Raw genomic sequence first — 16,594 nt, forward strand, 5'->3', positions numbered from 1 at the left:
TGAGACTATCCATCTAGGATTAAATTGAAGGGTTCAATCTTATGAACCAAACATGATATATATTTAATCATGATATTTAATCTTGCAAACCAAACACTCTTAAGGAGTACTATTTTAATTAAATTATGATCCTTTTTAGAAGTGTCAAATGTCATTTCGTACGGAAATTAAACATGAGCCCAAACTGTTTCCATTTCGATAATGCAGCCCAAAACATAAATGGGCTTTTAATATGGGCCTAACTTCGTTCGAGCGGAGTGTACAAGCCGCATTTTTTGGCGCCAAATCTTCCCGCCAAAGCAACCGAATAAGGGGGGGAAGGGTTATGCCCTAATTGAAAACAGTTTCCTCACTCCGGCAAAGTCACTCTCCGGCAACCCTCATTTCTCTCTCTCAATCACACACCGCAGGCTGAAGATGGCGGGAGACGACGATTCATGCAGATCGGGTGGCGACGGCGCGATTCCTCCGTCCACACCCGATTCTCCGACATCGGCAGGGTTCAACACGGACCAGCTGCCCTTCAACACCAGTCAGAACTACACCGACGACGATGACGAGGCGTCCGTCGATCCTGAGATCGTCAGGGACGAGATCGAAGAGGAACACCTCAACGATGAAGACGAAGAAGGGGAGGACCTCTTCAACGACAATTTCATGGAGTATCTCTTCTGCGTGCCTCTGCTAACATACGGAAGCGAGATTTCTCAAATTTCGTTTTTACTAATGGTGGTACTGATGGCTGTAGGGACTATCGGGGGATGGGCGAGCAGGACCAGTACGAAGGGTTGGGGATTGACGATTCTCTCGAGGACGAGAGGGATTTGGACCAGATTATGGCTGATCGCAGAGCTGCTGAGGTCGAGCTTGACACCAAAGAGGCTCGCGTTTCTCAGCGCAAGCTTCCGCGGCTTCTTCACGATCAAGGTCTCTTTTGCGTTTTGTTCAAACTGTTTAATCTAATTTACATTGTTGTAAGTTTAGACGACTTTTTTTCAAATGGATGTATTATATTAGACATCACCATGTTAAATGCGTTGTGATAACTAAAACAACTGTAGAACGTTTGTAATCAAGATCTGATTTACTGGAATTGCATTGGGTATCGGAGCTTGTTGCTCAACTGAGTGGTCAATTGTGGCAAGAAGTGGTTATTAGCTGAAGAGTATATTAGTACAAAATGTGCTTCAACATGCCAAAAAACTGTGAGTTGGATTGCGCCTGTGGCTAAAATTCTAAATTTTGTATGCAGATACTGACGATGAAAGCTACAGGCCATCAAAAAGAAAAAGGGCTGACTTCAGGCCACCAGGTACTCCTGGAAGTATGGACGATACTGATGGAATGGCCAGTTCTCCAGGTAGATCACGAGGCAATTCCAGGGATGATGTTCCCATGACTGATCAGACAGATGATGACCCTTATGACGTATGGATTTCCCTTATATCAGATTTACACTGCATGCTAAATTTCACTATCTCTTCACCATTTATAAGCACATGATGATTGATCGGTTGACTGTCACCATAGGATGAAGAGAATGATGAACCCGAGAATGCCATGTATAGGGTTCAGGGAACCCTTAGAGAGTGGGTTACTAGAGATGAAGTGAGGCGTTTCATTGGCAAGAAATTCAAGGGTTTTTTGCTGACATATGTCAAACCAAAGAGTGAGAATGAAGACTTTGAGTATCTGAGGCAGATCAATGAAATGGTCTCAGGTAAGAAACCTTCCTCCGTGTGTATCCAGGGCTAAGCTTTGAATTCCTTCTAAATGCTTTTTTTTTCAGTCACTTATTATCTTGTTGATTTTTCTTGCAGTTAACAAGTGTAGCCTTGAGATTGATTATACACAATTCATCTTTGCGCACCCCAACATTGCAATCTGGCTTGCGGATGCACCCCAGTCTGTCCTTGAGATTATGGAAGAAGTTGCCAATAAGCTTGTTTTTGACTTGTACCCAAATTACAAGAAAATCCATCAAAAGATCTATGTGCGCATTACTAAACTGCCTGTCTATGATCAGATACGAAACATTAGGTAACAACTTTGTACCCCAATATGTTATTTTTTGTGGAGCCCCCCCTGTGATAACTGAGATTTGCTTTCCGTTTATACCCTGCAGGCAGATACACTTGAACACCATGATTCGTATTGGTGGAGTTGTTACTCGACGTTCTGGAGTCTTTCCTCAATTGCAGCAAGTTAAATATGATTGTAATAAATGTGGTGCAATTCTTGGGCCTTTTGTCCAGAACTCATATTCAGAGGTAAAGGTGGGTTCTTGTCCAGAGTGTCAGTCAAAAGGACCATTCACTGTTAACAATGAACAGGTAAATATTCTCCTGCTCCCTTTTTCTGTTAAATGCCACTGAGATCACTGCTAAGTTATTTTTTTATTTGATACAGACAATATATAGGAACTACCAGAAACTTACTCTTCAAGAAAGCCCTGGAATTGTTCCTGCTGGTAGGTTACCGAGACACAAGGAAGTGATACTTTTGAATGATCTAATTGACTGTGCCCGACCCGGAGAGGAGATAGTAAGTCTTTGCATCTGATTCTCGCTTTCTTATTGCCCCTCGAGTTGCTCAACGCTTGTTGTTTTTAAAATTCCAGGAGGTGACTGGCATATATACCAACAACTTTGATTTGTCATTAAATACAAAGAATGGGTTTCCAGTCTTTGCCACTGTGGTTGAAGCAAATTATGTTGCCAAGAAACATGACCTCTTTTCAGCTTACAAGCTGACTCAAGAAGACAAAGAAGAAATTCAGAAGTTAGCAAAAGACCCAAGAATTGGAGAAAGGGTATGTCCAGTGTTAATTGGTCAATTGACTAAGCAATTTGTTAATCTAATATTTGCTACATGCTTGCATTACCTTTTGATTTTTCATTTTTGTTAACTCAGATTGCCAAGTCAATAGCCCCCTCCATTTATGGCCATGAGGACATTAAGACTGCGATAGCTCTGGCCATGTTTGGTGGCCAAGAGAAGAATGTTGAAGGCAAACATCGTCTGCGAGGAGATATTAATGTACTCCTGCTTGGTGATCCTGGAACTGCCAAATCCCAGTTCCTAAAGTAAGTACATACTTTCTAAAGTATTTTAAAAAACTAAAGTTTCAAAATTTCAAACTCCTTCAATAACAATCTGTCCAATTTGATTGCTTCGTGGAGATTACTGTATACTCCAGACTCCCCATTAACCTTTTTAGCTAACTTCTCAGTATATTTAATAGATTGAGGTGCAGTTACTATGGGTGTGTATTTGAAGGTCTTGCTTTTTTTGTGATTGTGCGTAATATTGCTTGATGAACTTATTAGGTATGTTGAGAAAACTGGACAAAGGGCTGTGTACACCACTGGAAAAGGAGCTTCTGCTGTAGGACTCACTGCTGCAGTTCACAAGGATCCGGTCACGAGGGAGTGGACTCTCGAAGGAGGTGCACTTGTTTTGGCTGATAGAGGCATATGTCTTATTGATGAGTTTGACAAAATGAATGATCAGGACAGGTCAGTAGCTATTTTGAATGCTTGTCTGCTTGATTTGAACATGGTACTGATTATAAATATTTGTAATTCAGAGTGAGCATCCATGAAGCAATGGAACAGCAGAGTATTAGCATATCAAAAGCTGGGATAGTCACATCTCTCCAGGCCCGCTGTTCTGTAATTGCTGCTGCAAATCCTATTGGGGGAAGGTGTGTATAGTTCAAGTTTAGACGATTAAATCAACATGATTTGTGTCTTTGCATCCTATAATCCTTCCCTGAGGGAACTTTTCTTATGTTTTTTTATTCATGATAAGATAAGTGCACGTGCTTTCATGATCCTAGGAGGCTTATTCAGATATTGCTTATATTTCTTATGCATTATACAGTATCCATTGTTGAATGAAAACATGGTACAATCAATCCTACTTTGTTTGGAGGAAAACAGGGTGCATTGTCTCAGTGAATTAGGTTTTCTTGTTAAATTTTCCATTTTCCCATATTTTATTTGTCCCATACTTCCATAGCTGGTATTGATAATTTTCTGGTAAATTTACTGCAGATATGATTCTTCGAAGACATTTTCACAGAATGTGGAGCTCACTGATCCAATTGTTTCCCGATTTGATGTTCTCTGTGTTGTCAAGGTCCATTTCTTATTTGAATTGTCTGTTGGCCAAATGGCTTTCTTGTACTTGTACTCCCAGTAGCTCTTTAATAGTAACAAAATTGATATACACAGGATGTGGTTGACCCAGTAACTGATGAGATGCTGGCGCAATTTGTCGTTGATAGTCACTACAAATCCCAGCCCAAAGGTTCCAACTTCGATGATAGGTCCGTGAACAACTCACAGGATGAAAACCAAGCTTCAGCTGGAGAAACAGATCCAGAGGTCTTAATTCTAATATCTTGTCACCACCTCTCTCATAATTATTATTCTTATATGTAAAGAGTATTTTTTCTCTGCAGATAATACCCCAGGAGATGCTAAAGAAATACCTAACATATGCTAAGCTAAATGTGTTTCCAAAGTTGCATGATGCAGATTTAAACAAGCTTACACAAGTTTATGCTGAACTTCGGAGAGAATCATCAGTAAGATAACTTAAACTTGTGTGCTTTCCTCATGAGCTATATTAAAGTTGTATAACTGTAATGATCCCTTTTTGGCTTTTACTTTTGTAGAATGGACAAGGAGTTCCTATTGCAGTGAGACACATAGAATCAATGATACGAATGTCTGAAGCCCATGCTAGAATGCACCTCAGAAACCATGTCACTCAAGAGGATGTTGACATGGCTATTCGAGTTCTGCTGGATTCATTTATCTCAACCCAAAAGTTTGGTGTACAGAAAGCACTGCAGAAGGTACCTACGGACCCAATTATATGTCTGTTAATAGTACTTTTTTAGAACATTCATTTTGCAGTTGGTCCGGATTTGAGGAGCACTAGATATAAAATTGCAACCCTTGGATCTCAAAGGATCAAATTCTTTGGTACTTCATGTATTTGTTTTGAGCTATGAACTGAAATGAATAACAACTTACTGCAGAACTTCAAAAAATATATGATATTCAAAAAGGATTTCAACGGAATTGTTCTCCACCTTCTTCGAGGACTTGTGAAGGACACCCTGCAGTTTGAAGAAATTGCGACTGGTTCTACTGCTAACCTCTCTCATGTAGATGTCAAAGTGGAAGAATTACAAAGCAAGGTATAGTATAAATCAGTTCACACGCCTGATTTGGGGCGCACTATTCTTCGATATGTGCTCATTTTATTTTTCTCCTGCTATTTATGGGGCAAGTGAATTGGTAATTGAGGTAGGATGTGTCAAAATGCAGGCACTTGATTATGGAATCAGTGACCTGAAAGCTTTCTTCAGCAGCACAGAGTTTTCGAATGCCAGCTTTGAGTTGGACGAAGAGAGAGGTATTATAAGGCATCGTCTTACCCACTAATTTGAGCGAGGATGTTGGTACCGGGCTCTATTATTAACATTATTGAATTTTTTTCATCCTTACTTTTATGTGGAGTATTAAAAGTATGTTAGGTTCTGCACTTTACCCAAATATGTAGCAGGAGACCTATAATTTATTTCAGATTTAGGCTTTGCAAGAAATGTTGGTAATCTCAAATTTGTATTATAATATGGGTTAAATATTATAGTATCACGTCTCGTATACCGAATTCTTAGCTATCTGGCACGATCAAATGCTAATAGTTTTATGGATGATGCATTGGGTAGATTGGTATGTTATAATTTACTGAGAGTGTCATTGTATATCTCATCAGATAATGTTGGTAAGAGTAAATTCCATAGTGCTATCTTAGTAGAGTTTTTTTTTGGTATGTCGTACAAATGTTTGGTAAATTGCACACAGTATTGTTATGTTAAATCTTGTACTCCCTCTGTCTCATTAAATATGCAACATTTGCTTTTCGGCATGAGATTTTATGTAGTACTATTGTTTTGTGAGTTAATGAAGAGAGAATAAAGTAAGAGAGAAGAAAAAGTAGAGAGGGTATTATTTTCACTTTTAGAAACGTTTCATTTTTAATGGGACAGTGGTTCATATTTTATATGGTATATTTTGGTATTATTGCGGCATATAAAATCATGGTATTTCGATATTTTAATAGTGCTATATATTTCACAAAAAACACAAGTAGGATGATCATGTGGTACATGCTTTAGAATTTTGTATGCTGTATTTCAATCTTGTATCCACACGTTTCCCAAACATAAACAGGGTGGAATTGAATGAATCACGTCTTGCTCGATGTTTAATAATAGTGTCTACTCCACGTGTCGGCAAACCATTGGGTCGAATATGATCAGATGCAGTCAAATTTACCTTGGCATAAAAATGGCTGACATGTTCCAGCACAGTAGAGTCAAAAACTTGGAACTATGAATATAGAATGCAAGAGAAAAGGACTGTTTAGGAGAGTGATCCTTTGTTTTTTTTATCTAATTTTGAGGATGACTTGTTGAGAGTGATTTAATATGAAAGCATTTGACGAATTCAAGTGGAGGCATAAGTTTTGAAAGAAGAGTGGTCGGTCATTAACTGGCGTGCTATTAGTTTAACTTTGACATAAAAACCGTTTAACCACTTTAAATAGTTATAAATGGGGCTCCATAGTGAATTATTAATGATTGAACCAGATTTGAGACTTAAAGATAAACTATATTTTCTACTGTTTAATACTACTACTAATACTCTACTTACTAGTACTTTATAACTTTGTTCATTTTTATTACGGGCAGTTTGATTAGAAAGATAATTAAACAAAAACACATTTTAAATTATTTTAGACTATATATATATAACTCTAAGATAGATGATTTATAAGATTCAAGACTAATTTAACAATATTTTTGTTTTTTTTATCATTAACTAAATTATAGTAATTTTTTCGTATTAATATCTCGAATGAACAAATGGTCAAATCATATTTTTACTACTCTGTAAATCAACGCATAATGACCTTACATCTTATTTGCTTTTATTTTCTTGTTTTGTGATAATTTTCGATAGGTTGATTTACTCGTTTCATTACTCTTTAGTAATGTTGGGTATAAACCCAATCCACATGGGGATGAGTGAAGAAAGTTTGATAAGTATATAAGAGCATAAATAACCCCGTCCTCATTTCCGGCCTCAAGTCCCCTCCACGTCATCATTCCTCTACAGTTGCGGCCCAGGCCCCAACTGCTCTAACCCTACAGGCCGCAACTAATAATTGACATTATTCACAACTTCAACCTACTTGACTCGTAAATGCAATACGTTGAACAATTGAAACCGGAAAAATAAATTGTTCATTCGAAAAAAGAAATTACAAGTTCTAGAAAAAAAATACAAATGCAAAAAAATAAAAATTATAACATAAAAAATGCAAAAAAAAACAAAATTATAACAAAAAAATGCAAAAAAACTAAAAATTAAAACATAAAAAATGCAAAAAAATGAAAAATTAGAGAATTGTATCTGTCGCCCCTCTTCTTCCTCTTCCTCCCTCTTCTTCCTCTCCCCCTCCCTCTTCTTCCTCGCCGAATTGCACCAGAAATCAGAAAATTGGGCTCCGTCACCCATCTCCCTCTCCTTCTTCTTCTTCTTCCTCTCCTCCCTCTTCCTCACTCTTCTTCCTCTTCCAATTTTTGGTAAAAATTGCTTCCTCCGTCACGTCCCGTACCAGCTAACGCGGCCCCGGGACCGGCCCTGGCCGCAAGTCGCCCCCCCTCTTACGCGCAGGACGGACCGGGACTCGCGATTTGCGGCCCGGCCCTCCGCGTTATTCATGCCCTAAGAGCATCTCCAGCGACCGAACGTCCGCCATTGTGGAAAATAAGGTCGGATACGCCCATGCAGGTAGGACGTCGCACGTCCTCGGATATCACCGGGACGTCCGAGTCGACGGGCGCCATTGTGGGGGGGGGGTCGGACGTCCGGTTTTTTTATTTTTTCCCTTTTATTATGTAATTTTTCCGTATGTCCGAGTCGGACATCTATGTATTACATAATTTTCTCGTATTCCGTGTCAAAATTATAATTCCGTTAAATAATTGTGATTTATTTTATTGCGGGAAGTCCTAGTGGTAAGAGCGATGGGAAGGGCGGATTATGCAGGGGAAGTCCTAGTGACGTGGCAGTGGGATGGGAAGTCCTAGTGACGTGGCAGGATGTATTTTTGGGAAGTCCTAGTGGATGTCCGAGTGGGACGGACAACCACTGGAGATGCTCTAAGCGCTATCCACCCCTAATTAGTTTGATGCCTTTTGGGGTGATCCAAAAACAAATCCGTGCGTGTTTGGTTCCACCCAAAACAGATGATATAAAACTAATGTGTAGTCGACGATCTCAACAAGTAGTAGCAGTTGATTTTATTCTATTTTATTTATAATTGAGTAGTAGTAGTAGCAGTTGATTTTATTCTATTTTATTTATAATTGAGTAGTAGTAGTACATATTCATAGTACTTTCTGGATTTAAGAGCATTTCTACCACATAAAAAAAAGTAACCAGACATAAATCAATATAATTCCTCCATACAGTCCGGTTTGAACTTCACGTGCAATATTTAGTAAGAGCATACTAATTTGGTTCCTGGGTGGTAGATTGTCCCTAAGCAGACAGGATCGAATGCTGGCAGCCGCAGTGTGGGAGTTTCACCACTGTGGTGGCTCCTTGTGTGCTGGTTACCAGTGTAAGTTCCTCCCACCTAATGGGCCGCTGAGGTACCGTGTTTGAACCCCTCCATAGCGATGTCGGGCCGGGTTATGGGGGCGCCTGGGGTGAGCGAATCACCTTTTGTCCCTAAGCATACTAATTATTAAGCGGGTAGAAGATACGGAACGAAAGCGGTCTATGTTGGCAGCGCACGTGACAAAAATATTTGGCAGCAGTTTGAATAATCATCAACTGACTTCATTTGACTCCTATCTTGTCCTTTTCCGATTTATATTCACTTCCTTTATCCACTCTTCTTTCTTTATTTTAATCACATTAATTATTAACCAATATCCACCTAAGCAAAAAAGAACAACATCTTCAATTAAAAAAGAATATAATAAAATTATGTGTGAGGAATTTCAGCTTTACTTTATTTAATCATTTGAAATGCGTGAGTGTTTCTTGTAGCAATTGATCATCTTCGTTCAACTGTAGCATAAGCACATGCAAAACAGTTAGATTTCCTGTTTCATTCTCGGCTGCTCTCCAATCACACAACCTAATCTCCTATTCACACTGCACATCACATGATTAATCACTATATACTATACTATGCTGCTGAAACGTAAGGCCTATATATTATTCCCGTTTTATAGTATTGGAGTTATTTTTATCATTTTAGTACTTTTCATAATACTAGTATCATTTTCCCTTTTAGTAAAAATCAAACTTTTTCACTATTGCCAAACGGAGAGAGTAATATATTTTAAAATTTTAGTGTACATTTTAAAAAATGTCTTTGAAATGAATCACTAAGTAGAATATGAATTTTCTTTTACCAAACATGGCAAAAATGAAATGAACATTTATTAGTAAACGAACATAATTGGATTTGAGATACTTCCTCCGTCCCTGAAAGTTTGTTCCATTTTTTTTCATTTCTGCCAGTCCCACAAAACTTGTCTCATTTCACTTTTTACCACCTTTTGCAGTGGACCCATATTCCACGCACTCATTTCTACTCACATTTTATTATAAAACTAATATATAAAAGTAGGACTCACGTTCCACTAACTTTTTCAACTCACTTTTCATTACATTTTTTAAAACCCGCGTCAGGTTTAAGTGGGACAATATTTAGGAGACGGAGGGAGTATTTAATAACAGAAGAAGAGAGTAACACATTTAATTAAGAAGCTTAAACCCTTCCTAGCATGTGTTGTGTCCGCCACCCACATTTTATTTCCTTATTTCAAAACAGATACAAATAAGAAAATGGGTAATAAATCGTTTTATCATGAAGTGTAGTTATATCTAAGGGAATGGATTCCCTGTGGCAAAATCACAACAAGGAAAGGAATGTTGTGGAACAAAACACAGCTTCTTGAATATTAAACGCACGCAATCTTCTTTCTTTCATTTTCTGTAAGTGTTTTTTTTTATGTTTTCAAATATTCAAAAATAAAAATATAGATAGAATTAAAATGTTGAAAAATATAGACAAAGACAGAATCAAAAGCATAAAAATGTAAATGGGTTTCTAATATTCATAAAAAACGCAAAAAAGTTAATGCTTAACAGATAATGATAATGAAAATGCTTAATAGAAAATGAAAGAAAGAAAATTACCTGTGTTTAATATTCAAGAAGCTGTGTCTTGTTCCACAACATTTACTGCTGTGATTTTGCCACATTAGACTCCCTAGATTTAGTCTGGCCAAATTCATTTTTTTTCAATTATCTTATTCTTGTATAAATGATCTATACATTAATAAATTAGTGCAGTTAAATTAATTTTTTAAATGTAATAAGAGAATATTTAATTAGCTCTGCTATCTTAAATTAAATAGTATTATAATTTTTATTTAAAATATAATTAATGCAAGTAGATTGGGATGAAAAAAGCTCAAAAAAGGAAATAGTATTTATTTTCAAATAATGAGAATACCACAAAAATAGTATGTCATACGTTGATAAGAAAATCAAAACTTCATAATTTCATAAAACCTCGAAATTTCCAAGCAAGAACCAAAATTATTCAAAATTATGGTGTAGTATATGACATGTAATGAGCTAAGCTAATTGACTGTGGATCGATTGAATCCTTGCTAAAAAAATCCCACTCCCTACCAATCTACCTAAAAAAATCTAATCAAATTCCAACTCACAAAACATTTGATTTCGTCTTCCTCAAAATCTTCCTCTGCCGCCGCCCCTTCTTCTCATACACCGTATCCAGCTTCGGCTTCCACTGCCTCCGCCGCCCCACCAGCGTCTCATACTCCTTCTTCAGCTGCGGCGTCGTGCACACCCTCACGATCCGCCGCGCCGTCTCCGCCTCCGCCTCCATCTCCCTGTGCCGCCGCGCGATCATCTCCTCCGTCACCTTCACCCTCAGCCCCCCCGCTGCGGTCTTCTCGATCTCGAACTGCGCCTTTCCGCCGCCGCGCACCAGCGCCGCGAACGAGAGCGGCGATTGGAAGAAATTCGCAGGCAATAGGAAGTAGTCGTGGCCGGGGAGGAGGCGGTCGCCGCGGGCGAGCGCCGGGGTGACTTGCCCTATGTAGAAGGAGTCCGATCGGCACACCATGTGCTTCGGGAACTCCTCCATCAGCTCGGAGGCGGTCACGGCGCGGTCGTAGATCGCGACGGCGCCGTCGGATTTGACGAGGCGGATCACGGCGGCGGGGGGAGGGTGCGCGCAGGGGATGCCGTGGAGGCAGCGGGGGAACATTATGCGGTTGAGGTTGTTGCGGCGGCGGTGGAGGTTTTGAGTCATCGGGGCGGAGAGAGAGAGAGAGAGAGAATTTGGGGGAAATGGATTTAGGGTTTGAATTTAAATACCAATGAAGAAGAAGAAGAAGAAAAAGGGGAATTGGGGAAGGAGACGAGTAGGTGGAATAAGTGAACTGAATTTATATGTAGATTAGTCGTATCTATACAACATGCTGTGAGGGGGAAAGAGGAGCTTCATATTGGTGAAGGACTGCTTGTAGGTGCTACAAATAGCAATTTCGACCAAAATATCTGAAATTCAAAATTTCGACTTGGAATAAATTGAAATTTAAAAATTAAGTATTGATTTTTGAGTTGGATTGGAGGTTTTAAAAACTTAAAGAAATTGGTTGAAATATTTTAAGATCCAAAATCTGAAATATATATATATAGATAGATGTATTCATTTTTGTATCTTTTGTTCTATTGTTCTTTTTAATCTCAGCCCCACGATTTTGTCATCCGACGGTTAGAGATTGATGCCACGTGTCATTTAATAATACAGATTTTCAGTTGAATAATGTACACTCACTAATAATGCACCATTATAGTGTAATAATGCAGATTTTCAGTTGAATAATGCACACCGACTAATAATGCAAATTTTTCATCAAATAATGCAGATCATCACAACCATCCAATTCAAGGATCTAAGGACTGTGATTAAAAAGAATATTGGACTGAAAAGCTGCAAAAGACCTTTATATATATATATATATATATATATATATATATATATATATATATATATATATATATATATATATGTAGATTTTCGAATTTTATTATTGAATTTTGGTATGATTATTTGAATTTTTTGTGCAAATTTGGAATTTAGGATTTATCGAATTTTACAGTTCGGATTCTTGGATATATAATTTCGGTCAATTAGGATTGGATCAGATTTATTTTTCGTACAATTGCGGATTTTGAGATAGGATCGGATTGGATACCTCCCATTATATAATAATTTCATTGTTCTGACTTACATGATGCGTTTAATTTTGAAACCAAAATTAAGAAAATAATATTTATTAAATTAAAAATACATGTGGGTTGGATTGGATCAGATTTATTTACATGATTTGATAATTGTAGTCTTAAAAAATGAGAGAAATAACTCGACACGTTTTAGGGCGTTCACTATGTCACGGACTATATACCCACTCTATTTTTATTTTTAGTTTGTCACATCACTATTTTATTTTCCGGTTCATACACCTGCAATAGCCCGAACTGTAGCCCATACTATATACCTGCCTTATTCTTATTTTCCACTTCACCACTATTTTTATCTTTTTAAAACATACTTATATAACTAAATAAACTAAAATATCAAAATAACACAAATGAAAAGGCAACACCTAGAATACTTAATAAAAAAACCGGTACAACGGAAATAATTAATTAAAAAAACATAGAAAGTAAGAAAAAAATTTACTCCATCCGCTCCTTGTTAATTGAGTCGTTTTTTTAATATTTGGAAGTTCCAAGATAATTGAGTCATTAATATTTTTGGCAAAAGGTAACACTCTCTTATAGTACTTTATTCTCTTTTCATCCCTCTTACTTTATTCAATATCCACTGAACATACTATTTTTAATCACCGTGCCCAAAAGAAAGTGTCTCAAAACAAGGAACAGAGGGAGTACCCCACTACGGATAAAAACTAGCTCTACTCCAATCCTGGCCTTTGATTTGTTGGATAAGTCCCTTGAGGTATTCTTTTATAGCCAGTTTCTGGCTCGCGACGAGGGTGTTATGTTCTTACTTTTTAAATAAAAAAGCATCGAAAAAAATTGTATGAGTATTTTTTTCGTCAACCAATGCATGTCTTATATTGTCATTTCGGTCTATCTGCAATTACCTTTAATAATAGTTCCTCGTCTGCCTCTTGTGATGCTTCGAGCCCCAATCTTTTATATGGATAAGTGTCTTGTCAACTAAATTATGTTTCATCTTGTATGTTTATAAAATTACTTATCTTATTTCTTTTATATTAGAGTGAACTTCAAAATGGTCTCTGGACTATGAGTTTATCTCGCCCATAGTTCCTGGACTTTAAAAATATCGTCAGACATCCCCGGATTAAGGGTTTATCTCGAAATTGGTCCTTTTGCCATTTTTTATACGAAAATACCCTTTTGAGAGTTTGGGCAATTTGGCCTTTTTACACTTTTAACATTTTAAATATGATATTTATTTAAGTGATGTACTAAATCTGATATTATTTCAAAATTTTCATTCTTCTTCCCTTTTGTCATCCTTCACTTTGTTTCTTTATTTCAATATTAGATATAATTTTATAAGATTAAATTTTAAATTTAGATTTTTAAATATCAATAATTTTTTATTAATTAAAAATATTAATTCATGGACACTATAAATATTGATTACAACTATTAATTTTTGTTATTTAATATAATATTCAGTTGAATCGAAGAAGTACAAAAAAATAATATTAATCACGAAGGAAAAATAAGAGTTATTCTACTTAGCCTTTGTTCGATTATTATAATTGTTTGTGATTATATATTATGAAGTTGACTAAAAATTTGATACTACTAAAAATTTTATATAGGAGTATTTTGTTTAATTTTCTAGTTAATTTTGATTGTTTTCAAATAAATAAATGAAAATTATATTAGTCTTACATTAGTTGCATATTTATTTCAGAATAATCGTGTTGTGTGATCTACTTATGATTAAAACTATTAAATATTGACTAAAACTAAGTTGGCGTCGACATACCTTATTGATTAAATATTAGACACTATCAAATATTGATTAAAACTATTAATTTTTGTTATTTAATAATTTTAATAATTAATAAAAATTCATTGATATTTAAAAATCTAAATTTAAAATTTAATTTTATAAAATTAAGTCTAATATTGAAATAAAGAAACAAAGTGAAGGATGACAAAAGGGAAGAAAAATGATAATTTTGAAATAATATCAGATTTAGTACATCATTGAAATAATATCATATTTAAAATGTTAAAAGTGTAAAAAGACCAAATTGCCCACACCCTTAAAAGGGTATTTTCATATAAAAAAGGGCAAAAGGTCCAATTTCGAGATAAACCGTTAGTCCAGAGATGTCTGCCGATATTTTTAAAGTCCATTATACATATGTGATATTCACATTGTCTTGAACTATTTCACCATATTACTTCATACTATTTCGGGGTAAATACATATCTCATACAAAATGTTTCACATTTGTTTCATATTAGTACAAAAAAGGTTGAAGTTTACATAATCATACAAAATATTTCACTTGTGTTTCAATTTAATACATTCCGTTACATGTGTTTAAACGATGTTAACTTTTCACTTATGTGACGTACAAACCATAAAACAATGATGAAATTTTTTGTACTAATATGAAACAATGATAAAACTTTTTGTACTATCATGAAACAATTATGAAACATTTTGTACTTCGCAAGAGAAAGAGTTAACGACATCCAAACAAAAATAACGGAATGTACAAAATTGAAACACGAGTGAAACATTTTGTATGATTTATGTAAACTTCAAACTTTTTGTACTAATATAAAACAAATGTGAAACATTTTGTATGTATTATGTATTTACCCCTACTATTTCTTAAAACCTAATCCGCCAAAAGATATCATATTATCTTGAACCTTTTCACCATATTGTTATTTCTTCAAAGTTCAAACCTAATTAATCCGCCAAAAGATGAGACGTTCATTAACAGATATAATGAATACTCCTACTAATAACTAATTAAATTTTAAAATACTTAAAATTATTGACTTTAATGAATTGAAATTGCAAAGCTATGTGCCTTAGTATCAAAATCTGGTGATGAGGACCTCACGCTAGGTTGTCGGACTCTTTTGCTTAACACACTAATTTATATAATTAAAAGATCAAAAAATAAAAGCATATGTACAAATGCGATAAAATCGATACTTCTCTCCCCTCCAACGATGTATGCCTACGTGGAAAATACTATAATACGATAATTCGATCTCTCTCCCCTTTAATCTAATACAGTATGTTAAATTAATTTGATCATTATCCTTTGATGAATAATACTAATAATTAAAATATAATGAGCGGTCAATGATAAAGAGATGATGACCTTTTTTTTTCTAGAAATGTAAGGTCACGTTTGGTTGTAAATTCAAAGTTAGGGGCTTTACTTTGACTAGCAGCTTTTGGTTTTGGCTATTTTCCCGCCTTATATTATTTTGTATATATGTTTATTACCTAACTGGCCTTTTGTCTGCCTATCACGATAAATCATAAATAACCGACACGTCATTCATATGGTTCTGTTGAGTAATTTTTTATAATTAATTCATTTCAGTTTGAGCAACTTCTTATCATAAACATGATTAATTAATTTGTGACCTCGTTGATTCTTGTCCACTGATCAGTTCAAATGTCAATTAAAAAAATTATAAATATGGAGTTTGAGATGATTATATTTTCCTATGTTTCTAGAAGGGTAGGTTTTTATAATAACAATTATTTTACTCTTCTGTATGATGACCCACAATAATTATGACATTTAAAAGAGTATATTCATTACATTTCATTATAACAATTTTTTTTATAAAATATTACTACATATGTAAAAAAAATACACTAGTTTTGTAGACAAAATTACGTGTAATACAAAATTGATGAACTAAGGAATAGATAGATAGATAAAATGGTTAATGTATTATTAGTGGAAAATGAGATTATGAAACTTACTTTTCACTGAGAGAAACTTAGCATGGTTGATAAAATTAATTTTGATGGATGGCTCAAATTAGAACATGACTAATTTTGTGGATGAAAGTAGTAGTATTGTTTAATTAGCTAGATTAGAGAATTTAATTAAAATTTATCTCATGCTAGAGATATATTTCTATTTGTTTTAAGATTAATACAATAAACTATAATAAAAATATAATTTTGGATGTTTGAGTTTTGATTTCAAATAATAATTTGCTGAGAAAGCCGTGAAATGTTTTCTTATGAATGAATATGGATCCCATTGTAAATCACATACATGGCATATGATTGACGAAATTGTTTAAAGAGATTGAAAATAAGTAAAATAAACACACATTAATGTTTTTCATAATATAAAAATGAAAATTAAGAT

At 35.3% G+C, this 16,594-nt stretch overlaps 2 protein-coding genes across 3 annotated transcripts; one reads left to right on the forward strand and one right to left on the reverse strand.

Annotated features, from left to right (window-relative positions):
• The first annotated feature begins 323 nt into the window (after nt 1–323).
• LOC121807065 (DNA replication licensing factor MCM2-like) lies at nt 324–5,684 on the forward strand. 2 transcript variants are annotated; one of them, XM_042207253.1, is made up of 18 exons: nt 324–431; nt 480–662; nt 749–927; nt 1,253–1,428; nt 1,531–1,720; nt 1,821–2,040; nt 2,126–2,333; nt 2,410–2,544; nt 2,621–2,812; nt 2,914–3,086; nt 3,330–3,518; nt 3,590–3,706; nt 4,059–4,143; nt 4,239–4,391; nt 4,469–4,594; nt 4,685–4,867; nt 5,054–5,215; nt 5,346–5,684. In XM_042207253.1, the coding sequence occupies exons 1-18, from the start codon at nt 418–420 to the stop codon at nt 5,460–5,462; spliced, it is 2,802 nt and encodes a 933-aa protein (XP_042063187.1). In that variant the 5' UTR covers nt 324–417; the 3' UTR covers nt 5,463–5,684. The 2 variants fall into 2 exon arrangements, with proteins under 2 accessions (XP_042063187.1, XP_042063186.1); XM_042207252.1 differs by having other exon boundaries at nt 332–662.
• A 4,942-nt stretch (nt 5,685–10,626) lies between these two features.
• Nucleotides 10,627–11,653, reverse strand: LOC121807107. The gene has a single exon (XM_042207304.1). The coding sequence runs from the start codon at nt 11,458–11,460 to the stop codon at nt 10,846–10,848; it is 615 nt and encodes a 204-aa protein (XP_042063238.1). The 5' UTR covers nt 11,461–11,653; the 3' UTR covers nt 10,627–10,845.
• Nucleotides 11,654–16,594: the final 4,941 nt, after the last annotated feature.

This window comes from Salvia splendens, chromosome 6 (assembly GCF_004379255.2).
Source record: "Salvia splendens isolate huo1 chromosome 6, SspV2, whole genome shotgun sequence".
Taxonomy (NCBI): domain Eukaryota; kingdom Viridiplantae; phylum Streptophyta; class Magnoliopsida; order Lamiales; family Lamiaceae; genus Salvia; species Salvia splendens.